At 40.6% G+C, this 25,841-nt stretch overlaps 1 protein-coding gene across 2 annotated transcripts in view; it reads right to left on the bottom strand.

The window, feature by feature from the left end:
* The window catches only part of LOC131418490 (ubiquinol-cytochrome-c reductase complex assembly factor 1), a 96,311-nt gene that overhangs the window by 33,288 nt on the left and 37,182 nt on the right, over positions 1-25,841 (bottom strand). For both annotated transcript variants that reach the window (XM_058562821.1, XM_058562820.1), the window contains 2 exons: positions 24,481-24,538; positions 10,564-10,672 (listed from right to left, as the gene is read on the bottom strand). In XM_058562821.1, the coding sequence (XP_058418804.1) occupies positions 10,564-10,672; positions 24,481-24,538 (167 nt within the window). The remainder of the gene's footprint in view (positions 1-10,563; positions 10,673-24,480; positions 24,539-25,841) is intronic.

Raw genomic sequence — 25,841 nt, 5'->3', positions numbered from 1 at the left:
GAGCAGTAAGAACTGGCAACCAGGAGACCTGAGTTCTGCTCTTCAGTTGGTTTCTAACTTACTCAGCTCTCTCAGAGCCAGTTTCTCCATCAGTTACACGACAGGCTCTCAAACTGAAGGGTTTGTTAAAACACAGATTGCTGAGCCTCATTTCCAGAGTTTCTGATTCAGCAGATCCCAGTGGGGCCCTAGACTTGCATTTCTAACAAGTTCCTAAGTGATGGTGAGGCTGCTGGTCTGAATCTCTGACTTTGAGAATCTCTGAACTAGATCATTTCAAGGTTCCTTTCCAGTTTTAACAGTCTAAGATGCCCCAGGAACATCCAATAGATGTAGCACTGAAGTAATAAACACTGCTGTATCAGGCTGAAATAGCCTTAAAACTAAGTTCTTTTCCTAAGTAGAAGAGTGGGGAATGGAAGGGTGACTATGAGGTGCATAGTAAAGACTGGTTTTAACTTTTGAACTAAGCAGAACGAAAAATCTGAAGGAATAGTGGGAACAGGAAGAAGCTGTCCCCTTATCCAACATGCTGGCCCCATTTTAATTTATCTTAATCCCACCTTTCTGCCTTTTTGCCAGACCCCTCCCCCTCACGCCCTCCTCTAGAAACACATCTAGGTGTCTCCTGAATTCATTTACTGGCTTCGCAGTGCACAGTATAATGCCGCCTTTGTTAGTCTCCCAGCCCAGCCTCTCCAAGCACGGTGTTCAGTCTCAGTGTTCCTCTACTCTTAAAAAAAACACAACGAAGGAGTCTCTGAAAAGTAATTGTAAAATCAACTAAGGCAAATTCAGACGATGTGGAGACATTCAGACTCTAAACGTTAGAAAAAGAAACAAATTCAGAACATTGTTAGCATTCTCATCTGTCTTTTTCCCCCCTTAATCTCTATTAGTCCTGTTGAATAGGAAATCTCTGCTGTGTTGGATTAGAAATTCTGAATAAAAGGGGCCCCAGGCTTGGGACTGCTCTAAAGAAATGAAATGCCTCTAGATTCAAGAAAAGCTATCTTCTTGGTCTTTGGAAGTCCTTGGTAATAAAACAGGGGAGAAGGAACCTGTCATGAGTTGATTTTTTTTTTTTACTTATTTATTTTTTCCCCCAAAGCCCCAGTACATAGTTGTATGTCATAGCTGCACATCCTTCCAGTTGCTGTACATGGGACGCGGCCTCAGCATGGCTGGAGAAGCGGTGCGTCAGTGCGCTCCCGGCATCCGAACCCGGGACGCCAGCAGCGGAGCGCGTGCACTCAACCACTAAGCCACGGGGCCGGCCCTCATGAGTTGATTTTTGGGAGATATATCCTGGTATAGTAAAGTGGACACTGGACTGGGAATCCGCATACCCTAGTTTTGGTCCTTATTCTGCTGTTTTTCTAGCTGCATGACCTCAGGCAAACCAATTAACTTCTCTGGGACTCCATTTCCTCACTACAGAAATGAGAGCATGAGAACAGACTCATAATCTGAGACGTGCATCAGAAATCTTCTGGGGAGATTTTTCAAAATACACACGCCTGAGCCCTTTAAGACTGAGAACCACCAAATGAAAGAATATCGGAGGCACCCAGTCTAACATTCTAAGGTTCATCTAATCTATAAAATGGATTAAAAGTATAAATGATGAAAGAGCCAGGGAACCCATAAGGCAGGGCAGGAAGAGAAAAATGAACTTTTTTTGGGGGTGGGGAGGTGGTCAGAGAAATTGAATCCAGCTGTGATATAAGAAGATCATCCATTAAGTCAGTATTTCAGAGATAGCGCTGGCCAGACAGTAATAATAGAAGCAAGTACCTATGTTCACCCAATAAGTATGTGAGGGGTGACTATGTTAGGCACTCTGTAGGACACCAGGGATCCTGAGAGCCTTGTCCCATTTAATGGGTGTGACCTACACAAACCCATAATTACAGTACAGCATGATAAATCCAATCTCAGAAGTCTGGGCAAAGTGCTGCAGGGATACAGAGAAAGGAGTGGCCATAAATACACGACCATTATTTGGAGGTGCTGGGAGAAGCTTCTTGGAGGAGGTACTATCCAGCTGTGTCTCATACTAGTGCCATGAGTAGAGAAGATAGGGGTTAATACCACTTCAGACAGAGGGAACAGCATAAACAAAAACCCAGAAGCATAAAAGAGCATGGCATACTGTGGCACCAGTGAAAATCTAGCATGGGTAGAACATGTGTTTGAGTGTATGTGTGCAGGTACTCGCGCACGAACATTTGTGTGTGGGTCAAGTTTGATGGAAATTAGACTAGAAAGGCAGGCTGGGGCTGGAATGTAAAGATTCTTTTCTCCCCAGTTCTTCATTTTAAGAATTTCAAATTAAAAAAAAAAAAAAGATGCGGGGCCAGCGCAGTGGCGTAGTGGTTAAGTTTGGTGCACTCTGCTTCAGCAGCCTGGGTTCACAGGTTCAGATCCTGGGCACAGACCTACACCATTCATCAAGCCATGCTGTGGCAGTGAACCACATACAGAATAGAAGACGATAGGCACAGATGTTAGTTCAGGGCCACTCTTCCTCAAGCAAAAAGAGGAAGATTGGTAACAGGTATTAGCTCAGGGCCAATCTCCCTCACCAAAAAAAAAAAAAAGATACAAGATAATACAACAAAAACTTGTATGATCTTTAGAGTCACAATTATTATTTTGTGGCATTTGCTTTATCTGTCTATACGTATACACACACCCTTTTTTCTTTTGTTAAACCATTTGAAGACAGTTGCTGATATCAAAACATTTCACCCCTAAATACTTTAGCATGTATCTTCTAAGAACAAGCACATTCTCCTACGTAACTAAGAGTTCTATATGCCATTGCTAAGAAATTTGAATTTTGTCCTGTATGTGATGAGAGTCCTCAGATTTCTAGACAGAAGAGGGACATGATCAGATGTGGGATTTAGAAAGAAAACCTCTGGCAGTTATATGGTGGGCGGGTTCACTAGAGTGCAGAAAGTCCAGGAACTAGTTAAGAGGCCATGTGCAATAAAGGAGAGATGATAAGGATTGAGAAGAAGCAATGGAACAGGGGAAAGAATAAAGTCTGGAGATATTTTGGGAAGAAAATTGATAGGCCAGATGGATGCAAGAGTTGAGGACGACTCTAAGAATTCTAGCTTGGGGGACTGGATTGAGGGTGATGACATCATAAGTGAGGCAGGAAACACAGGAAGAACAGGTTCATGAACCTATTTATCCCCTGTCTCCTGAGTGAGATTTATTTAGGAGAAGCATTAGTGACCCCTTGAAAGTGAGGTGTGGAAAATGGCTTTAGCTGTGCCTGATGCACACAGCTCTAAGCAGTATAACTATGATATAAAAGATAAGCAAATGGAACAGGGCACCCAGAAAGACTGGCGGCAAAAGAGATGTGATGGGTTGGAGAGGTAAACAGTTCTGAAATGATGAGCTGAATTGGGAATACTTAGCATAAGGAGTACTTAAGCAGGGGTATTATAGAAAGACAGGACAGTATCAGTGTACTGAGGCAGCCAGGGCTTTGAAAAATGGAATTAGGTCATTGTCTTTCTCCTATAGAAATTTCATGAGGTAAATTGAAGACAACAAAAGGGGATCAAATGCACTCACTTATTGACTTATTCAGTCAAGAAACATTACTGAATGCCTACTATGTAAAAAGCTCCATTTTGGTACTGTAGGAATACAAAGACAAACAAATATGAATTAGACCTCAGAAAACTCACAATCTATAATTGAAGGTAAAAATGGCCATGAGAGAGATAAATGATCATGTGCATAGATAGAAGTTTCATGCTTTATTTAATTTCAAATACAGAAAGGTTTATAACTTCTCTTTCAGGGACACTCCCTGAAACAGAGAATCCAGCACAGCACTCAGGACAGGCAACCTGAGCCATCAGACTGGCATTCTGATTGCAGGCACCCAGGCATCCGATCAGTTGGAAAACCGCCTAAAGCACATACTCATGCACTCTTGCTACCTCTTCAGGCCTGAGGGTATGAAACTTGCGTAGAGAAAGGAATGCATCTACTAGAGGTACTTCTTGAGTTGGACCCTGCTTAAATTCATCAGCCAATCCCAAAATGGAATTGCTCTACCTTCTAAGAATTTAGCCTTCTCTCCCCTAATAAACAAGTAACCACTTCAACAGCTGAGGACATTTAAAAAACTTTCAAAGGAATGACTGATATTTGAGAACAAACAAGTATTCTTATTTTAAAGGCCTTGAGCCCAACGGATTGCTCTGTATTTATACTTCACCATTCACACTATGAAAAAACTACACCTTTAAAGTGGTCCTTTCCTTTTAAAATAATACCTTTGGCAGTGAGTTTTAATTCTGACCTAGAGATGCAAAGCATAGCAAAATTTTTTACCTCATGGTAAAAGAGAAGAGTTTGATTGAAGATTTGGGGGGAGATGGGAGTGGAACTACAGAAGCCTAGAAGGAAATTTCCAGAAAAATGTAGGTGTAATTCTTATTTTTACCACCCTTTATAGATTTAAAGCCTCTGTTAGTTTAGAAACATAAAATATCTTATGCCTAAATTGGGCTTTTTTAAATCAAATAATTCCATTAGAAGATGAAAAAAGAAAAATTGAGGGTGGAGGAAATAATTTCTCATTTCTTTTTCTTCCACTATTTAAGAGTAACAGCACAAATATCCTCAGAATAAAAAAAGATACCTCCCCACCCCACTTTTTCCAATACTTATAGTGGGCTTCCAGAACTGGCTTCTTTCATTAGATATTTACTAGGCATGCAATCAGCCAAGGGGCAATGATCGTTACTTTGGAGAATGCAAAGAGGAATGCATGTGATCCTGACCCCACAGAATTCACCTGGAAGGTAGCCACCATATATGAATGACAATAATACAAATAGAAACAGTAAGAGCCAGAAGGAGGATATATATAAATTATCAGGGTACTTCCAGCTATGGGTAACTGGGATTGGCTTCCAGTTTGGGGTGGAAGGACATGAAGGAATTGGGGCTAGAGTGTTAGGACAATCTAGGTGTATGTAGTGCATGAGGAAAGACACAAGACAGGAAGAGCAAGGCACTCAGCCTGGCTGGAGTGAAAGGTATGTGAAGCGTGATGTTCACTGAATGTGCCAGGTACCTGCGCAAGAAGGTTTCACATGTTTAAGGTTCAATAAGAGCTAGGGGAAATGAGTTTGGAAAGGTAGTCTGGAGTGTGATCACAAGGATCTTGCAAAGCAAAATGCTGGTTCTGAAGAGCAAGAGTAGAATTATACAAAGGAGTCTGGTCCAGTCCACAGTTCCTCCACCTCTTCCCAGGCCCTCTGCACCATCCCAACAGGCAGCTCTGCTAAAGAGAGCAGGAAACAAAGAAGTGACAGGAGGGTCATCCTTATTCTGGAATAGTGCTAGCAAGAAATCATCTGAAGTCCTGCTGAGGCAACTGGCATGCCAGGGACCACTGATAAGGATAAACTAGCAATTTCTTAACTACAGCCCACCTCCACCCCTTCCCACCTAGTTTCCACAGCTTGGAAAGCTTAAACCTGCTCATTGTGAGCCACAAGGTGGAGATGTCTGGCAGGGCAGAACTGAGAGGAAGTTGTTTAGCCAACCTAAGGTTACCATTAACACTTTGAGCCACTGCCTTGAGCTAATTTTTATGTTTGTTTTTTAAGTTTGGTTGAAATGTCACAAATGGAAAAATTAAGTAAAGGGCCCCGGTTAGCCACAAGACTGGACACACCTGGCTGCAAACCCAGCAAAAGAAACTTACTTCATTAGTAGGAGAGGCAGAAAGTGAAATTTACATCTGAAATCTGCCTGGGCTAGGAGAAAGTGCTGAGGCCAAAGGAGCTTCTGTTTTTACAGCTGTGTCAAGTCTTAGTTCTCTACTCTTAGCAACACTCAGGAGTGAGGCAAGGGCCCAAGGAAAAATGGTCTCCAACCTCTTCAGCTGCAACTCAGCTCACAAAGGTTTTTAAGAACCAGTTAATGAAATAAAACAAGACCAGATGAGGTGATATAATGAACTTTATTTCCACAGCTAATTTATATGTTTAAATCTCAAATAATGTTTTTTTAAAAGTCAGAACACTCTAAATTATTGATGTGATTTTTGTAACCTCAAATTTAACACATGCTTTTTATACCAGCTTTGCTGATTGATATATGAGAAAGCTTTATTTTTCACAATAGTTGGGCTCCTAAAAAGCTGGTAGAAGCTAATTTTTGTAAAATAAAAATTTTCCTACCAAATGAGACTGGAATTCTAATTTCAAAGAATTTCTTGATTCAAATTTCTGATTCGTTATTAATTCGCAAGTGGCGCTCTTAGTTCTCAATCTTCCCCACACCAATCCACTGAAGCAAAGTTATGGCCTCTAAGAATTCTCTGGCATGAGAAAAATCACCACTACATTGCTCAGTCTTGTAAATTCTACATTTTATGAGTTTTCTTAAAGATGTACACCTGGGATGCCAAATAACAGAGATAGATTTGCAAATTACCACCTTCAAATCATAGGTTTTCAAAGCTGAAAAGAAACTTGGAAATCACAAATCACATAGCCCCCCAGCACCACAGGTTGTGTGTGTGTGTGTGTGTGTGTGTGTGTGTGGTGTGTGTGAGGAAGATCGGCCCTGAGCTAACTTCTGCCAATACTCCTCTTTTTGCTGAGGAAGACTGGCCCTGGGCTAACATCCATACCCATCTTCCTCCACTTTATATGGGACGCCGCCACAGCATGGCTTGACAAGCGGTGCATCGGTGTGTGCCCGTGATCTGAACCGGCGAATCCCAGGCCGCCACAGCGGAGCACCTGCACTTAATCACTTGCACCACAGGGCCGGCCCCCCACAGTTTTTTTTTTTAACTAAAGCACAGAAGAGGAAAGACTTGCCAGCCAGGCTCAGAACCAGACCAGACTGGTTCCCTACTGCCTACTACTTTTCTCCAGCCACATGTCCCTAATTTTCCCATTTCTTTAGGTTGTACAAAGAAGACTGAAATCCCCTCTACACATACACACAATCACACTCACAACTTAAAAGTGGTCAATATATAATTTTATTGCCTGTATAAAGAGTGTCTGTTTATACCATGAGATTGGAAAGGGGGGAGGGGGTCAAGTCAATTATAACAGAAAAGCAATAATAGTAATTCCTCAACTCTTCCAAATCTGTATTATTTTAAAATCATCTTTTTTGTGTCTGTGTGTGAGGAAGATCAGTCCTGTGCTAACATCTGCCAATCCTCCTCTTTTTTGCTGAGGAAGACTAGCCCTGGGCTAACCTCCATGCCCATCTTCCTCCACTTTATATGGGACGCCGCTACAGCATGACTTGACAAGCGGTGCGTCGATGCGCACCCGGGATCCGAACCGGTGAATCCTGGGCCGCCACAGCAGAGCGCACACGCTTAACTGCTTGTGCCACCAGGCCGGCCCCTAAAATCATCATCTTTTATTTATAGTCTTTGTAACTAAACTGGAGCTTGGCATTTCTCTTCATGAAGGCAAATTTAAGAGTCTGTACTTGGGGAGCGTTATGGATCATGTAAAACCTCGCTATTCAAAGTGCAGTTGCCCCTTCCCCACCCTGCCCTGCCAGTGGCATTGGCATCACCTGAAGCTTTTTAGAAATATAGACTCTCTGGCCACCCCCCAAACCTACTGAATCAGAATTTATATTTTAACAAGATCCCCAAGTGAACTGTAGGTACATTAAAGTTTGAGAAACACTGATCTAACACAATTCTCTATAGTGCAGCACCATATCTACAACAATTCAGATAGAAAAAATGGCTGGATAAAATGGGAGGAAAATAAAAGGAAAGACTAATTCCTGCAGGACTGCACTGATGTACACCTGGACCAGAGACTACGAAATCAAGTATATCTGGTAAATAAGGTGGCTTTAAAACAGAATTTCAGAGTCTGAAGTTCAATTTATTCATTCATTCAATAAGTATTTATTCATCTAGTGTTTACTGTGTAAGCAAAAAACTGTGGATAAGACAGGTTTCCTGCCTTTATAAAGCATATAATCATGCAGAAGGAACATTATAAAGTAACAGAGGAGAACGCTCAACGTTTTAAATATTGTGATAGAGATACATATGGAGGTCCAAAAGGAAATTCATTGGGCGGACGGGGTGGGGGGGGGCAACTAAAAGGTTCCTGTGGTCCAGGAGTCAGCAACCTATGGCTCACTAAGCTATTCAGGTTGGGGACAGATGTGGCCCACATGGCTCTATGGTCCAACTTCCAGCAGAGTTTAGGCAACAGTGATATGAAAAACAGGCTAACTAATAGAAGAGCTACTGTGTAACTGCATGGCAGTCAGCCAAGGCTTTGGCTGGCCAGGGGGTATCACTGGTCATCATTAAATGGGATGATTTGAGACTGCCAGCACCACCCTATGTCCACTGTGTCCACTCTGTGTCCACAGAGCTGGGTAGTAAGTACTTGAGGGCATGTGAAACACTCAGCTGGATGAATACCTTAAAGGCTGCTGATCCCACTCTGCACAGCTAAGACAGCAAAAAGGCATGACAGTGAGAAAAATGAAAAAGGAACAAAAAAGCATAATTACAAAGACAGTTGAATACTGACTCCAAAACAGATGATGATGATGATGATAGCAGCTAAAACTTTGATATATACTATCATCATCTTAGAATGAACAGAAATGACAACAGTCTGTTGTCCCAAAGAAAGGCATGTAAATGTCAACGAATATATTCTTTTTTTGCATGTGTGAGGAAGATCAGCCCTGAGCTAACACTCAACGCCTATCCTCCTCTTTTTTTTTTTTTTTTTTTTTTGCTGAGGAAGATTGGCCCTGGGCTAACATCCATGCCCATCTTCCTCTATTTTATATGGGACGCTGCCACAGCATGGCTTGACAAGCAGTGCGTTGGCGCACTCCCGGGATCCAAACCGGCGAACCCCGGGCCGCCGCAGTGGAGCGTGGCACTTAACCGCTGTGCCACCAGGCTGGCCCCTCAATGAATATATCTAAAGGCAAATCCATGCCCATTATTTTGAAAATATCCTCAACCCAGAACTTCAGTAGGCAACCATCAATTCCATGATTTGGTCTCAAAGACTGCAATTTTACACACAGAGTAAGCACATGATAACATTAGACAATAACACTGGAGCATGTGAAAATAATTACAATAAACAGAAGTAAAACATGGGTGAAAATCTCCCACTTAACTCTCATGCAACATGGAAAGATCTCCAAGACATATTATTGAGTGAAAAAAAGAAAGCTGCATATAAGTACACAGAGGATGATATCATATATAATAACATATACACACACAAAACAAATACTACATATTTTCTAGAGATAACATAGAAAAAAGTCTTTAAAAATATACACTAAAGTAGAAACAGTGATTACTTCTTGAAAGAAGGTAACTGGCCGGGATTCATATTGATTATTAAAGGGATTTCAGTCTTAGTTAAAACATTTTAAGTTTTAAAAACAATTATAAAGTAAAAACATACCTAATATATATTAAGTAAAAAAAGCCAAGATGCAAAACTGTGTGTATAGTATAAGCCCAATTGTGTTATGTTAAAAGAATATATATTTATACATTTATATAGAAAACAACTAGAAGGATACACACCAACTCTTAACAATGGTTACTTCTGGAGAGTTGGACGGGAAAAAAGACACTTGTTTTCTACATTAAACACTTTTTACTGTTTAATTTTTATTCTATGAACACATATGACTTTTATAATATATCTATAAACTCTGTTTACTTCTCAGTCTACAGGGAGAACTTTGCTCTGTAATGAAAGAAACCAAATTAATCCATTTTGTGACATCTGATGGTTCTGCTTCAGATGCTCCCAAGCTGGGAAGCAATGAAAGGGAAAAAAATAGGAACTACCATCTACTAAAATATGGTCTAGACACACAAAATACACAATATACACAAAGGAAGAGATTACTATTTATTATAACCAACTGTAATCTAATGTTTTGGTTTCACTTTTGAATTGTTATCACATTCTATATTATACATATACTATATATTCTCCTTTCTCAAGTTAATTATTAAAGGTACTAATGTACATTTTTCAATAGATACCTTGCCAAAGGATTCTAGGTTGTTAGTGATCAAGCAGCTTGTTTTTCAGTTCCTGGGGACAGTGCAGGCCCATGCTAGGGTCTTTCCATCGGAGGTAAATTGGAGGAGGACTGGTTCAAACACTCAATTTGCATCAAAAGCATAATGTCCTTAAACTGGATATTATTTTATTTCTTCCATTCACCAAATCCATCCTTCCCATATCATGATTTGGGCTTAACAATCCCATCTCCATACATAGGATGTCCTCATACTGACAAACCATAATGTGTAGAAACACATAAATAAAGTTGTCTGTGACATTTCAGTCTCCATAGAGGCAGAAGTGACTCTAGCTGAATTACCACTTGACATTAGGTAGCATTTCACAGAAATCTAAAAGCAAGGCTATTCTAGAACAGATAAAAACTTCAACTCAATCCCTCATTGGAGTTTTCCAGGACCAGAATCTGACAGCATTCACTTACCCCCATGACTCTGCCACGCTGCTCAACATCCTCCCACATAAAATGAACTATGGTACGACACATGTATTTCCCACTTCGGCCTTCCTGCTTCATTCTGACTAGACACATCCTAGATGGGAAGAAGACATAAAGAGTCACTGGCTGTTTGCATTTTTCACATTACACATTTCCACTGAAAGTCAGCTCATCTGTATGATTTTAGCAAAGTCAACAGAATGAAAAAACTGGAAGTGATCTTATTTTTTTCAAAAAAAACTTTCATTGATGTATAATATAGATACTGTAAAGTACACAAATCTTAAGTGTACAGCTTGATGAATTTTTACATATTATACACACCCATGTAGGCACCACCCAGAGCAAGATATAGATTATTTAGAGCACCTCAGAAAGCTCCCTCATACACAGAAGGGACCACATTTAGTTGTCAGAAGATGAGCAAGTCTGAATCCTTCATTTTACTGATGAAAACAGGAGTCCTAAAGAAGGAAAGTAATTTGCCCAACACTATAGAGTAGTCTTTCAATGTGGGTATAGTATGTGCTATCCAATACAAAAGCCACTAGCTACATGTGGCTAGTGAGCACTTGAAATATGGCTAACTCAAACTGAGATGTGGTTTAAGATTAAACTTAAGAAGTTTAAGATTTCAAAGATTTAGTTCAAGAAAAAGAATATAAATATCTCGAAGTTTTTGTATTACTGACATTGAAATTTTATTTCAGATATATTGAGTTAAGTAAAATCTATTATTGAAGTAATTTCATTTTTTCTCTTGTTTAAACGGAGCTACTAGAAACTTTTAAATATGTGGCTTGCGTTATATTCCTGTTAGACAGCACTTGTCCAGAACATAGATCACAGAAAGTATTACAATTTCATCCATGTAATTATCAAATTGTTTCCCCCATTAGAATGTAGCCTCCACTGAAGGCAAAGATCAAGTCTGTTTTTTTTTTACCATTGTATCTCCAGGGCTTAAGTATATAGTAGGCACTATAAAACATCTCAGGGCCAAGTTTAGGACTCTATCCCGCATATCACATCACATTAGCTCTAATCAGCCCAGAGAACTGTCTGCCTGAGACCTTACATAAGAATATAAGAATTATATTTTATTAATTAATAAATATAATATTATACCTAATTATATATAAGAATATAAAAAGGGTCATCAACTTTCCAAGCTAGTTCCTAATCTCATTTTCATCACCATACTTATTTCTATTATCTCTCATTAAATAGTTATTAAGCAGCTACAATAGGACTACTCACCTAAAAGACAATTCCTGCTATAGTTATGGAATATTTGGTCTAAAGTGACAATTCTATCTTTCTCCACTCATAATTAATCCTGCCCATTAAAAACTACTAGCAACAAGGGCCGGCCCAGTGGCGCAAGTGGTTAAGTGCGCACGCTCTGCTGTGGCGGCTCAGGGTTCGCCGGTTTGGATCCCAGGCGCACACCGACGCACTGCTTGTCAGGCCGTGCTGTGGCTTGTCCCATATAAAGTGGAGGAAGATGGGCATGGATGTTAGCCCAGGGCCAGTCTTCCTCAGCAAAAAGAGGAGGATTGGCAGATGTTAGCTCAGGGCCGATCTTCCTCACACACACAAAAAACACTACTAGCAATAGCACAGTACGGTGGAATGATTCCAGCCTGGCCTGCCTCAACATCTCTGGTAATGACTAAGATGGAGAAAAGAAAACATACTTATCAAATTTGAAGATGACAAGAAGCTGGGCAGGAAGACAAATATGCTGGATGACCCAACCATTAACCAAAAATATTTCAATAAGCTGTTTTAATGGGCTGAATCTAACAGGATGAATTTGAACAGGGATAAATCTAAGGTCCTGCACTTGGGTCTAGAAGCACAACTGTAGAGGTACAGGATAGCTGAGTCATGCCTACCTATGTGTGAAAAGTTGACAGTATATGTTCAAAGAGGGTCAAGAGGATAAGGAGGTTGCCCCCAAAACTAATGTGATTTTAGACACAGTAACAGAAATATATCTTCAATGTGCAAAGTGAGATTTGTGTTCTACATACACAGATCAGAATCTACTTGGAATACTGTCCATAGTTTTGAACATTATATTTTAAGAGACAAGAGGAAAAGATGAAAGATCAGAAGATATTCAACATGGAGAAAAACAGGAGAGTCGCCCTAAATATTGTAGAAAAGTGATTAGACTATCCAAGAGTTAGAATCAGAACCAATGAGTGGGCCACAGAGGGAGAAAGAATTACTCAACATTGAATATTGAAAGCAAAAACTTTCTAACAGGGGAGTTTCTGAAGATTCAAATGATGGAATGGATGAACTGAAAAAGCAGAGAATTTGCCTATTTCTGAAGGATGAATAATGCTTGGTGGGAACTCAGATATCTGACAGAAGGTTGTATACATGATCTCTAATGTCCCTTCCAACCTTGGGATTTGCTGATGCTGTGATTCCAAATTTGTAACCTTTGAAGCCAGTTAATGCCTAAAGAAATAACACTTTGTGACAATAAAAACAGGTCATGGAAAAAGATTTGTCCACTTTATATGAAGTAGGGCACAGTCGAAGGCAGAAACAAACTGGGAAAAGTTCAACAGTTCTTTTTCATAAGATTTTTCTTAAAGTTAATCAAATCACTCATGTCAGCCTCTCACCTGAAAAGACGCTGTGTGTTTTGATGCTTAAGTGTCGTCAGAGGCCAATTCATCAACAGCAATAGTGATGTAATGGAATTCTTCTTTATTTGAAAATACTGTAGTTTCTTAATACACCTGCCCTCTGAGGTTTACAAGGCACAGATTTTCTCAGACCATAAACTTACTAGCTATATCAACATAGGGTGAAGTGTTTTTTGTTTCACAGCTATTTGTTCTGTAACCCTTATAGATAACAGTCAGCTCAAATGGTTATCTGGCTTGAAAAGATAAAGTAAATTGAAGACACTTTCAAGATGCTGACTGACATTGAATTCACTCAACGAACATAAATTGATATCCTACTGTGTGAGGATATATATATGGTTGGATGCTGTGGGGATCAGAGTGATGGCTAAAAAGAGCCCAGCTTCCAAGAAGCAGTTAGTCTCCTAGGGGAGTATAAAATATGCCATATACAAATAGCCCTAAAAGAGAATGTAGTAAGTGTCCCAAGAGAAGCACATAAGTGCAATGGAGTTTGAGAGGATACTTTTGGCTGAGCAGGATAAGAAAAAGCCTCATGGAAAATGAAATATTCTACCTGAGGCTTGGAAAGATGAGCTCAAGTTAGACAGGCAGACACAAAAGATAAGGAGAATTTCCAGAAGGTGGAACATCATGAGCAAAGGCAGAGCAATGGAAGAGCTCAGCATATGTAAGGGAACAATGAATACCTAGATTTTGTAGGAGGGCAGGTCCAGGAAACAGAAAAATATGCCGCCAGAAAGGTCATGAAGGGCTTTGAAATGCCATGCTAAAAAAGTCTGGACTTTACTCAGTAGACACTGAATGTTTTTCAGGAAGAAGGGGTATAAGATTAGCACCTAGGCACTGAGAGCAGATGAGCGTCTGAGAAATTAACCCTTTCTTTCCAGCATCAACTTTGTAATATAAATATTAATGTCACCAGGGCTAGAAAATGACAAATTTGATGAATATTTACTTTAGTAGAACTACAGTATTCAGAAGAGTCTGATCCAGAAATACAAACTAAAGTGTGCACCTGCCTTTTAAGAGATATGCAACCAGCAAAGTTTATTACAACCTGCACTTAATTTTGCTGATACTAACAGTTTAGAAAATATGGATTCAAGCCTACTAAACAAAAGGAGGGTAACTTCTAATTACTCCTAAAACATTGTACCTAATTAGTTCAATAGACACTTAATTGATGCAAAACACCTTAGAATATAAAGCTCTACAGCAAATTTCATCACACACAGCTAAAGTTATAAAATCAAAACAAAGAATCAGTCTTCTCATCAACAGGAAGTATACTGAAGATTCTTATGAGTTCTACTGAAAAAATAAGATTCTGATCCACATAGCTGTCCATTCACCAGTAACATATTCGGCTAACTAAAGCTCAACTAATTTTTGCCCTGAGTTTGTGAACCAAATTCTCTAGGTAATTAAGGACAGAAAAGTAGTCCTGTTGTGAAGAACTTCTGTGTTTGTCCTCTTCAAGAAAAAAGCACCACAGAAGGCCAGGGCCCACATCTTAAAAGACAGTCAGCTGCCTGGAATGTCCAGACCAAGCAGCTGAAGGTCAATTCTTAGGCCACCTGACCTTGAAGCCTACACATTCCGTCTACTCCTTTCTTTGTTTAATAACTGTTTTGAATAGGTAATACATGCACACAGTAATAAAAACTAAGTCTCCTTCCTACTCACATCCCCCAGCCACCCAGTTCCTCTCCCTAAGGTAACCTTAGGAATCCTTCCACAAATAATCCACAAACTCATATAGATATATATTCTTTTTACATAAATGGCAGACTCTTTTTTTCCCATTTGTTCACAATGGTAGCATTCTACACACACTATTCTTACATTGAGAAAACACGTAATCCGCTACAAAAGAACGAAGGTGAAGAAATCTCAACTCTAACTCTATGTTTCATCCACAGATAGTCACCCATAGTCACCCCAGTGAAACCTTTTTTAGATGCCAGAGGTAATAGATTTCCACTAATTTATCTAGAAATTGTTAGGGTAACATCTAATGTAAGCTGAATTCAGCTTATCTGGCAATTTTTCCTATTCTAAAAAGACTAAGAAATAGGAAAAAAGAAAAAAATCCTTATATAGCAAAAATAGACAAGTGCTATAATTAACAGCTACAACAACTATGTGCAAGGCCCTGTGCTAAGTGATTTAGATGCATTATTTCATTTAATCCTTATAACTCTATGAAGCGGGTATTCTTCCTGTCCCTATTTTACAGTTGAGGAAACTGAGTCTTAGAGAAGTAACTTGCCCAGAGTTACAAACCCAGTAAGTGTTAAAGCTGATTCTAAACCATGATAATCTGATCCCAGAGTCATACTAAGTTTTTCTGCCTCCTTTAATGATTAGAACAAACCTTCAAGAATCCATTTATTCTATTTTTCATTTAATCCTCACACGGGCAGTAATTTAAGTTTCAAAACTAGCATCACAATAGAAATACTATATCAGAAGGCAAAAGACTGGCTAACTTGAGGCAAGCATACCTACAACAATAAAAACTAACTGCTGGCAACTTAACAGGAAAGGAAGAAACTAAACATTTATTTAAAACAGACACAAAAAAATAGCACAGCAACTGAGGTTCAACAGGAAGGGTAAACCTACCCAGTGCAACCCAAAGAAGACAGCCTGGCAAAATATAGTTAAGAGTTACAGGACATCCTGAATCATCCAGAAAAGGTTAAAGTATATTGAAAGGTGAAAGGAAAATGAGTAAAACAAATTCAAAATGGTAAAGAAAGACAAAAAAGATCTGATGACCCTGGTACCCACTGCAAAACCAAGCCAACACTTGTCACAGGCTTGGGCCATACAACAATCATATTTGAGTCATTAGTAAATAAACTATTTCACAACAATTGAAAATACTAGGTTTAAACAAAAGAAGAGAACACCTCTACTTCAGTTCACATCATGGATGCATTCCTCATAAGAAATGCTTAAATTAAATGTTGAGAGGTCAAATTACATTTTGCTACTGATTCAATTTCATAATTTCAGAGCCCTGTTCTAGGGGGAATAGTGAAGGAAGAAGGGGGGAATTCCATGCTAAAACACAATAAAAGTTGCCGTTAAGAATGCAAAATCAACTTTAAAAAGAGACAATCTTCCGCTCAAACATAAAACTGCTCTAAAAAATAAAGTCTATTTTTAAAAATCTCTTAAAAAAGAAGACAATCTAGTAATAAAAAAATTCTTGCACTAAATAATTGATTTAATCATTCATTTATAAAGTTTTTATTAAGCACCTACTCTGAGTATAGACTTAATCTGTGCATAAACCACTCTCTGTTTAGGAGCAATTCCAGTTGCCCCTCCCAAGCTTGATGATGTTCTTAAACCCACAATTTATTATTGAGGTTTTAAGCTTCACAGTACTATCCTTGTCTCTCAGTGATTCCAGTGGCTCATAAATAATACTGATCTCTTTTACATATAAGGAAAGCAAATAACCCAGCTAGCAAAGTAAAGAAAAAAAGGAGTGTTCAAAGCCCTAGTCTGATGGCTTCCTAATATCTCTAAAAGGCAAGCATAGAGACAGAGGAAAAGAGAAGAAAGACTCACAGACTAGGAGTCTCAAAAAATAAAGGGCTAAGATATAAACTTTGCCTTATGGCAAATAATAATAATGATTACTACCATTTATTAAGTCCTCTAATATGAGACTTGTCACTGTAAGACGCATTTGCATTGACTATCTCTTTCAATCTACATAACCATCTGTCTAGTATAACTGTCCCCATTTCATAGAAAAGAAAACTGACAATCTGAAAAGGTTAAGTAACTTAAGATTGCACAGTGGAGAAGAGAAGAGCTAGAATGAAGCCTGAGTTCCCCTCTCTTTCCCCAAAACACAGTGTCTCCCAGGGCAGTGTCAGTATTGGCTGTTTCCCCCATTCTGTGACAGCACAGCTCCAAGAGCCTCTTCCTGCTAAATCACACAAGGAGGAAGACAGCAACACTGCCTGCAGAGTTCAAAGGAACGCGAGTTTCCTAGCTTTGCTTTCCTCCCCTCTCTGTCTAAATCTAGGAGGGAAGAATTCTTGTTATTCCTCATGCTGACCTCCTGCCATGTATTGGCAGCTCTGAGCATCCTGTCTCGCTTGCTGTTTGGGCCTTTTGACAATGCCAGTTGTGTTCTGGCCTTGTTTCTCCCTCATGGTAGTTTATAAGCTGCTCAGAAAGGATCTGATTTTGAATTCAATGAAGGCTAGTGGGCACTTGGGCAGGTTTGTCACTCTGGCTGCTATGAAGGAATCCCAAAGAGGACTTTCACGTAGCTTGTTTCCCTTACTCTGCCACCAGCTGAGGCCAAGAAAGCAGGGCCTACATGGCCACACTCAAGCCTCAGCAGTGTGCTAATGAATGAGTTTATTTATTTGTGAGCTGGCACGCTGACCCTTTCCCGGGGCTGTGTACACGGCTATCTCCACCTGGTTTCCTAAACTCTCTCCCCACGAAGCCTAACCTTTATGTGGGGAGCATGGGGGCCACAGGGCAGTCTGTGGGCAAACAGACAAGTGGGGTGAGGCACTTCCTGAAGCCATCTCACCTGACAGTGAGCCTCCTCCAAGAGCTACAGCTGGCCTGTGGCCTGCCTGTCAGATCCACTATAAAGAACAAACTCCCGGGTAGGAGGTACCAAGTGCTCTTAAGTTATGCAACGTTGGTAAAATGATGCTGCATAAGCCTTTGGTTTGGGCAAAAACCTACATGTGTGGGTGTTTGAACAGAGCGACTCTGGCTGGGGGAGGGAGAAAGAGGACGTGCACATGGCCAGGGCTCACCATATATAGCAGGTTTGGAGCTGCTGGAATCCAGCATGAGCTCAAAAGCCCTACAGCTATATCAAAACTGCTGTGGTGATTTTACAGAGCCCTCCTGCAATGGTCAGGAGTTGTCTGCCAGAGCAGTTCTCTGGCTGGACTGAGACTGGAACCAGTCTGTTTTTCAACCCCTCCCCACCTCCACAATTTACTTTCTTCTCTTCTTTCCCAAAGGCTTCTTCCCCTAGGCTTAAAAAAAAAGCTCCAGTGTCTCCCCATCTTAAAAAACAAATAACAAAATGTTTCCCCTCCATCCTGTTTCTCCCTCTGGTGATCATCCTCTCATCTTTCCTTCTCACTTGGAACGTCTTAAAAAGTAGTTTACAATTACTTCTTCCCTTCCTAATAACTCCTGAAGACTCCATGTCCTCTGGTTCTAGCCCCCAGAAAGCCAATGCAACTGCTTTCCTTGACCATCCCCAGGCAGCCCCGCTTCCCCTGTGCTCCTATAAGATCTGTACATCTGCTAAACACAACACTTATCATCCTGTACTATTTTCAGGTTTACTTGCTGTCTCTCCCAGGACACAGACAGTGAGCGCCAAGAATACACAGTATCATATACCTGGTGATCAGTGCTACACTGTTCATATTCAAGGCAAGAGACCCCTGTCCCCATGACCATCAAAATGGGACACTCAGGCAAGAAGCAAAGTGTCGCAGAAGGAGCAGTTCACATAGTTAGCTTTGGATTTGAGTCTCAGATCCTCCACTACTGATAAAGAGGCCCATGACAAATCCCTTATGATTGCCCAAATCACCTCCCCATTTGTAAAATGAGGGGATTGGACTAGAGCTGTGGTTTTTTTAATTTTTTTAATTAATTAATTTATTTTTTTGTGAGGAAGATCAACTCTGAGCTAACATCTGCCAATCCTCCTCTTTTTTTTTTTGCTGAGGAAGACTGGCCCTGGGCTAACATCCAGGCCATGCCCATCTTCCTCTACTTTATATGGGACGCCACCACAGCATGGCTTGACAAGCAGTGCGTCGGCGCACGCCCGGGATCCGAACCGGTGAACCCCAGGCCACCGCAGCGGTGCACGCGCACTTAACTGCTTGTGCCACTGGGTCAGCCCTAGAGCTGTGGTTTTTAAACTGTGTTCTGAGTTTCCATGGAGCTATGCAAGGGTCCCTTACCATTGGGCACATTATGAAGACCTGAAATGAGCAGGTCATTCCCACTTCTTCAACCCAAGTAGCAATCCTTTTATCTATTCCTATATTGTAGTTGAGCATAAAATTTCACTTTTAAAAAGGGCCCTGCTGATAAAAAATTTGAAAACCCCTAGGTCTCTCTGCCTGGAATGCTTTTTCATCCATTCTTTGACTTGCTAACTTCCACTCATCACTTAGGTGTCAGTTTAAATGTCTTCTCTTCATTGAAGCCCTCCCTGAGTGACACACCCCTCAACTAAATTATGTACCCCTCTCTCCCACAGAGCCCTATCATTTCCTCTTATAGCACCTATCCCAGTTGTATTTTATTAATGATTTGTTTAATGTCTCTCTCCTATACTCTAAGCCCTATGAGGGCAGGGAACAAATCTGCTGCATACAGTAAGTTTACTTAGAGAATAAATGCTATAATTTTATAAATTTATGTTTAAGAATTAGCAGGCACTTAACTAAGTAATAAATAGTATTAATATTAAACATTATTAATATTAAATATTACTTTTACTAAATAATTATTTAATTAGTTACTTCGGTAGTTTTAATTACCAATGAGAAAAGCAACTTAATACTTTGATTAGCCAGATCCACACTTGAATTTCCTCTCCACCATGTACTAACTAGCTCTTTGGGCAAGTTCTCTGACTTCTCTAAGCCTCTGATCTCTCATATGTAAAACGGAAATAAAGTAGTTTTAAGAGGGCCGGCCCCGTGGCTTAGCCGTTAAGTGCACGCGCTCTGCTGCTGGCGGCCAGGGTACGGATCCCGGGCACGCACCGACGCACTGCTTGTCCAGCCACGCTGAGGCTGCATCCCACATACAGCAATTAGAAGGATGTGCAGCTATGACATACAACTATCTACTGGGGCTTTGGGGGAAAAAAAATAAAATAAATAAAAATAAAAATTAAAAAAAAAAAAGTAGTTGTAAGAATGTGTAAGACAATATATATAAATAAATAAAAGATAATACATGTAAAGGACCTAGTAGTTATTATATTTATAACACACATGACTTTAAAATAATTTTTAAAAATATAAACTGCATTTTACTCCCTCTCCACTCCATCTCCATAATAGATATATTCTAATTTTATTTGTTCCATTCCATTTTCTAAGATTAATTTCTGCATCTAGAAGGTACTACTAATGTTCCATGAAAATTTTAAAAGGGAAGTCTCTACAAATCTACTAACACTTATAACACCAACATAAATTCCAACTACATACATCTCACCACCTGGAAACCCAAGTAGGAGCAGAGCTTTGCCACTCTCACCTGACCAACGGGCAGTGGCCAGGACCCTTCCAATTGCCACAGGAGTCAAGTCAGACCTGAGGCCATCAATTATTTAATAAACATTTATTGATGCAAACTAAGAGTAAGACATGGGACTGAGGGGAAGAAATATCTCATTTTCATATCTTTCCAAAAAGATTATAAAAATAATTCTTGCTCTCAATAAATTCACCATCCACAAGGAAGATTGATACATATACAATAAAATATAAAAATGTTATGTGATGAGTGCTACAATAGAGGTTTCCAAAATACTAAGGGAATATAGAAGAGGAACTAACTCTGCCTTCAGAGGGAACGGAAGGCTTCAAAGAGAAGATTACATCTGTGTTGGATATTGAATGAAAAACAGGAGTTTGTCAGGTGGAGAGGAAGAAGAAGGGCCTTTTAGGCAAAAGAAAATTTTGTGCCGAAGACGTGATATATCTATTTTATAGTTTTGCTTTTTCTTGCAGAGGAGGGAGTGGTGGCAGTAGTGCCTAGAATGGCACCAGATGACACTAGTAAAGGTGGACTATTTGGTGGGATATGAATGCCATGCTAAGAAACATACTTTATCCTGAGAACAATGGAGAATATTAAGAAGGAGTGTGTATGTGTGCATGTACTGATCCAATTTATATGGAGAAGACCAATGGCACAAGGAGAGGGAAGTTGGAGGCCAAAGACCAGTTTGCAGGTACTGTTGCTTGTCTTCCAGTGAAATCAATTTAGTGGGTGACATCTTGAATTTCTGTTCAAAAGGAATTCAAATGGAATAGAAAATATCAGAGATTATTTGACATTGTAAGGTAAGTTTTACATAACTTTTGTATCAGATACATGTGTGTGTTCTGAGTCACAAAGTAAAATGCATTTGTTACTATGGGTCATGGTCAAAAAAGTGTGAGTTGATGACTGGTGACTAAAGGGAGTGAGGGAAAAGTCAAGGACGACTCCCAGGTTTCTGGGCACCTGAATGGATCACAATGCCACTGGCCAAGACAGGGAAGAGAGGAGGCGGCCTGCTTTTATCAAGCCCATGTGAGGATGCTCGATAGCCCAGACAGTAACCTCTCTCAGCATTTTTTTAGTGGCCACAGTCAATACTCATCTTGTTCAGCAAAGACAAAGGACACATAGTCATTGCAGCTGCAAGCTCACATGAATACACAACTGATAAGGGCCCTCTAGGAACTGGGGAGGTCCCAGTCCTAAATCCCAATACACAGAAAAACTTGGGAACTAGAGAAAGCAGACAGGATAAGGGAACCATCAACACCTCCTCCAGGGAACTAAAAGGATGGGGGAAATCCTGTCCCGATTCTAAGAGCCAACAGGGAGCCATCACTCTTGGAAATTCAAGCAAGCTTTCTGGAAAGTCCACTGCCAGGGTATTCTGTTTATTAGGTGTTTTTTTTGGGGGGGTGAGGGGTGAGGGTGAGAAGATTCCTGCAACTTTTATGACTGCTTTCTAAGCCTCACCACCTCGCCTTCATACTACTACGTACAGGAGGTATTTCAATCCCTATACATCTCTAGCAAGCCCATTAAGTCCTGCAATACTGGATTTGGCTACCCTTCTGTCACCCGTCTGGAGCTTCAGGCTAAGAGAACAGGGCTAAAAGTACACAGCTTCTCCACAGACTTGGGGTGGATCCATTACTCCTCCTAACACCCCTATCCCTTAGAAGAGAGAGTTCCCCAAGTCTTCTTGGAGGACCACAGCACAATTAGGCCCCAAACCACTTTTCTGGTGACCCTTCCCACTACATTCTTCCACAAACCTGCCCCAGACACTTCAGACAACAGGCTGCACTCAAATACTCCACATGTTCTTGTATATGTTCTGTGTTTTGCTCCCGATATTCCCTCAACCTAAAATGCCCTCCATTTCTCTGACAGAAATTCTACTGACCCTTCATGGTGCATCTCAAATGTTACTTCTACCACAGAGCCACTCTTTATCCAATGCTCACCTTCTCCCCAACCAAATCTGGATTTGGTCACACCTCCATGTGCTTCCATAGTATCTGCTTGTGCCTTGGGCACAGCACTTCTTTCATTGTCACCCATTACAGGCAATTGTACTTTATGTCTGCTTTCCACTAGACTAAGTTTCTTAAAGGTACAGACTATGTCATATCCTTCTCTCCAATGCTCCATAGTCCTTAATACACAGGAGGTCATCAATAAGAGTTTGCTGATTCAAACTGAAAAGCTACTTATTCATTCCACCAAACCCTGCAGATCATGAGAACTAAAGGAGGCAGGGAGGAGGGGAGACGAAGCATAGATCTGAAGCAGATAGGCTCTCTCCTCCTCCTTAACTACTGGTGGTACTCCTCACTCCTCTGAGAAATTAAACCAACTTCAGCATGGAAGACTCAGCAGGCACGTTTGGAAATGATGGCTAACTTGAAAGAACTACAAGTAGTTTCAAGGTTCTCCCAGCTGCTATTAGTGAAGTGTTGACCTTGAGATGTGGTCACAGGGATTATATATTTTATTTTGCCATCCACTCCCTCTAACACTTTGATACCTCTAGCTATATGGGCAATAAAGAGTCTTTCATACAGGCTCTGAATATTATCTTTGAGCTCCTCTGGGAACAGCCTAGCCTCCTCTTAACCCTCCCACCTTTCCAGTGAGTAAATCTCCAGTGCCACCTCTGCAGTCCTCCCCTCTTGAAAAAGTAGTTTTCCTCTCAGTATATCCAGCTTCCCTCCCTGCACCTTTTCCTAACCTTCACCATTCAGAGAGAAGGTAGTTTGCCTTTTCAACTGCCTGACTAAAAGACAAGGGACATTTCAAAGAATAGGCAGAACTAGTAAAGGTTTTGATAGTTGCAGCTTCCTCTAAAATCCCATAAGTGCTACTTAGATTTATTATAGAACTTAGCCATGCCTATTTATAACTCATCATTTTACATGTCTTATCTCCCTCACTAGACTGTAAGCATCTTGAGAACTATCGCTAGTTCCCAGCCAGCTGCCAAGGGCATAACGTGCACTCAATAAACTATCAGCTTAGAAAAAAATAACATAAAAAAAACTGCCACCTTAGGCCCCTTAGCCAATCTCAGTGAGTTCAGAGGAAGAAATATTTCAGAGGTGATCAAAACCAAAAAGTCTTTATATAGTAGTCAGTCCTGTGATGCAAAGCTCAGCTGAAGGCAGTCTCAAACAAGGGTCCTTTTGACAGGGCAACCATTACCCACGTTCCTCAGATACTCACTATGGTCAAAGTAGTAAACTTAGTTCTCCAGAATTTACTTTCCCAAGATCTGGCAGTTCAATAAATACATTCCCCAGCCCCCACTTCAACGTCTCTCCTATATCCTTCTGACCTTTAATACTGTGTAACATTAGATGAAAAATTGATTTTTTTTGGCTACTTATTTTGCAGCTGAAGAAAAAATATACTGTCTAAGGTGTTAAATATTTTTACATGCAACAAACCTGGCATGAATCTAACCTGTATGCACATTTTAGAGGTACAGGCGTAAATGTCAGTGCTATAATTTGTTATAGGTTTCTGATGACCAGCAATGAAAATGACCACGGATTCTCACAATTCAAACCACTTTTACGTAAATGTGAACTTTCCTAAAACAGCCAAAGGAGAGAACTTTCCATCCAAGCTCATAGAGTCTCTTAGAGATACTGATAGCATTGTTCACTGGGTTAGGTGTTCTTTGAGAAAATCCTACAAATATTAGTTTCCTTCTGGGACTATGCTTTGACCTTTAATAAAAATGTGCTCCAAGACACCAGTTATTAAAATGAAAGGAACAGTTTTTAATGCCTGAACAACTGCCATTTCATATAATCAGCCCTGCTGAAGGCTATACCTTGCAAGTCAGCAGTGTTTGAAAAAAAACATACATTTGGTGACTTCACTTAAATTGCTCACTTACCAGACATGAAGTAGAGTTATAAGAAACCATGAATTGAATGTATCAGGCATCTGACACCCTAGAAAATAACAATAAAGTATAAATATGTGAAAGTTTAGAGCAGGAATATTGACTCTATTTTAAATACTGGTAAGACTTTGTTAAATTAAAATACATGGCAGTTACAGTGCTTTCTGATCATGCTATCCCAGAGTGGGCCAGCGGAACCACAGGGCAAGACCACGGGTTGAAAGAGCACTGAATGCAGTCAATCAGCCTTTTAGTTCCAGGTCAGTTACCATCTTGCTATACGGGGTTGGGCAAATCACTTCTCCTCTCTGGGCCTCAGTTTACTCACTTTGTATAATGTAGCCTAGATGATTTCTATGGTTCCTTCCAACTTCCACGTGATTCTATGTTATTTTCCCTTCCTGATCTCAAATTCTTCTGAAAAGCTAGGCAGACACCACCTTGTCTACCCCACTTAAGTACAGGCTTTTTCCACTTGAGCCCCACTGAGCAGTTTAAGTCCTTCTAGTCTCCTTTTCCTCTCTCCTTTCTTTAAGGTGACCCAATGTGCTACAAACATGAGTGTGCTGAATGATTCACCCAAAATAAATGACTAGGAGAAAGAAGTGGGGCTCTAGGGAGCTGTAGCTGAATAAGAAAGCAGACTATATCTAACGAAAAGCCGTTCATCGCCCCCAGGAATGACAAACCTGGGCAGGGCTTCTCCTTGGTTTAAGATACCAAAAATCAGGTCAGTGCTTACACATCCAAGCCTCTCAATTCTCAGATCTCTAAGAATGCCTCTGGCTGGACAAGGGATCCCCCACTGAATGTGCCCTCCTTATGCCATGACAGGGAGAAAAGCTAGAGCAAGTGGATAAAGACAGGGCCAGCCCGGTGGCGTAGCAGTTAAGTTCGTGTGCTCCACTTCGGTGGCCTGGGGTTCGCCGGTTTGGATCCCGGGTGCGGACGGATGCACCGCTTGTCAAGCCATGCTGTGGTGGTGTCCCATATAAAGCAGAGGAAGATGGGCATGGAAGATGGGCATGGATGTTAGCCAAGGGCCAATCTTCCTCAACAAAAAGAGGAGGATTGGCAACAGATGTTAGCTCAGGGCTGATCTTCCTCACAAAAAAAAAAAAAAGAGGATAAAGAAAAAAGAGGGCCGGCCCCGTGGCTTAGCGATTAAGTGCGCGCGCTCCGCTGCTGGCGGCCCGGGGTCGTATCCCGGACGCGCACCGACGCACCGCTTCTCCAGCCATGCTGAGGCCGCATCCCACATACATCAACTAGAAGGATGTGCAGCTATGACATACAACTATCTACTGGGGCTTTGGGGGGAAAAAAAATAAATAAATAAAATCTTTAAAAAA

This window comes from Diceros bicornis, chromosome 19, assembly GCF_020826845.1.
Source record: "Diceros bicornis minor isolate mBicDic1 chromosome 19, mDicBic1.mat.cur, whole genome shotgun sequence".
NCBI classification, from domain to species: Eukaryota; Metazoa; Chordata; class Mammalia; order Perissodactyla; family Rhinocerotidae; genus Diceros; species Diceros bicornis.
The sequence above is the reverse complement of the archived record's forward strand: the minus strand, read 5'-3'. Positions and strand labels throughout refer to the sequence as shown.